This window comes from Helobdella robusta (genome assembly GCF_000326865.2).
Source record: "Helobdella robusta unplaced genomic scaffold HELROscaffold_583, whole genome shotgun sequence".
Taxonomy (NCBI): domain Eukaryota; kingdom Metazoa; phylum Annelida; class Clitellata; order Rhynchobdellida; family Glossiphoniidae; genus Helobdella; species Helobdella robusta.
In genome coordinates, this window is record NW_008705318.1 from 1 (window position 1) to 1,657 (window position 1,657).

At 27.4% G+C, this 1,657-nt stretch overlaps 1 protein-coding gene across 1 annotated transcript in view; it reads left to right on the plus strand.

Annotated features, from left to right (window-relative positions):
• Positions 1–56: 56 nt before the first annotated feature.
• HELRODRAFT_195138 (hypothetical protein) overlaps positions 57–1,657 on the plus strand; it is a gene marked incomplete at its 5' end in the record, with an annotated part of 4,698 nt that continues 3,097 nt past the window's right edge. Inside the window, 4 exons of the mRNA XM_009028816.1 lie at positions 57–149; positions 305–427; positions 758–801; positions 1,087–1,151. Coding sequence (XP_009027064.1) covers positions 57–149; positions 305–427; positions 758–801; positions 1,087–1,151 — 325 coding nt within the window. The remainder of the gene's footprint in view (positions 150–304; positions 428–757; positions 802–1,086; positions 1,152–1,657) is intronic.

Below are 1,657 nucleotides of genomic sequence, written 5' to 3' on the forward strand. Positions count from 1 at the left end.
CACATCGATTAGTGACGACATTTTCGGGAGATGGTTNTACGTTTTTTAACAGCAACATGGCGTCCAAAATGCTTCCTAGTGGTGTGGGGCGTGCCAATGTCTTTTTATTTACCTCAGATCTTAGACGAAAATCGTTATTTAAACTAAGAGTTGTACCCTTTCCTCTATCCTTCTCATGTTGATTTGTAACTTTTCACATGAATAAACCTGCTAAAAATCATACAGGCATACGTACCCACACACACATACACACACACACACACACACACACACACACACACACACACACACAACTTTCAAATAGATAGACGAAGTGTACAGCATATCGGGCATAGGGTCGATCGTAGGAGGGACCCTGTTACGGGGTTACCTGAAGGAGGGGGACGAACTCGTGGTTGGCCCCAGCCAACATGGCGTCTTCTCTAAGGTGATGGTGATGATGATGGTGGTGGTGGTGATGATGATGATGATGATGATAGTGATGATATGATGATATGATAATAATAAATGGCAATAATAATAATAAAAAAAGAATTAAGACAAATTTTAACAATTGATCACCACATATTTGGGAGGAGATTAATGATGATGATGATGATGATGACGATGATGATAACCATCGTAATGATGATAGTGCTGATGGTTTTCATGGTGATGATAAACGATGGTGACGAAGACGACGACGATGATGACGATGATGATTTAATATTACCAGTGTAAAAAAAAACCCATACAAATTAAAAAAAAAACACGATAGGTAAAGGTTTTGAGCCTTCACAGGAATCGACTTCCATGTACAAGGTAAACGTGTATTATTATTATTACTATTATTATTATTATTATTACTATTATTATTATTATTATTAATATTATTATTATTGTTGTTGTTGTTGTTGTCGTAATAATAATTATTGTTGTTATTATATTATTATTAATGCTATTTTTACCATTAATATTCCTATTGTTATTATTATTGTTGGTGGTTTTATCATTTTTATATTATTATTATTATTATTACGGTTATTATTATTATTGTTATTATCTGTATTTTCATTTTATTATTATTATTGATGTTATTAATTATAGCGTTCAGTCTGGACAGACGGCCTGCATATCTGTCGGGAACTTCGACGAGTTTAATCTGAGGAGAGTGAGTAGTAATAATAATAATAAATAAATAAATAATAATAAATAAATAACAATAATAATGATAATGATAATAATAATAATAAAAATAATAACAACAATAATAATAATAATGAATAATAATTTGAATAATAATAAATAATAATAACAAATAAAATGGTGAATAATGATAATATTAAAATGATAATAATAAAAATTTTAAATAATTATAGATAATAATAATAAATAATAATGATAATGATAATTGCAACAAGAAGAAAAATTTTAAATAGTAATAATAGTAATTGAAGAGTTGAAATAGATTTTAATAATCACGAGATGATGGTGTCGAGTGAAACAATAATTATTATCATAATAAATAAATAATTAATCATAATAATAATGATTTGTGATAATGGGAACATCTTTTATTTTTCACCATAAAAAACATACAATGATAAAAATATATATATATATATATATATATATATATATATATATATATATATATATATACATATAAGTTAATGCG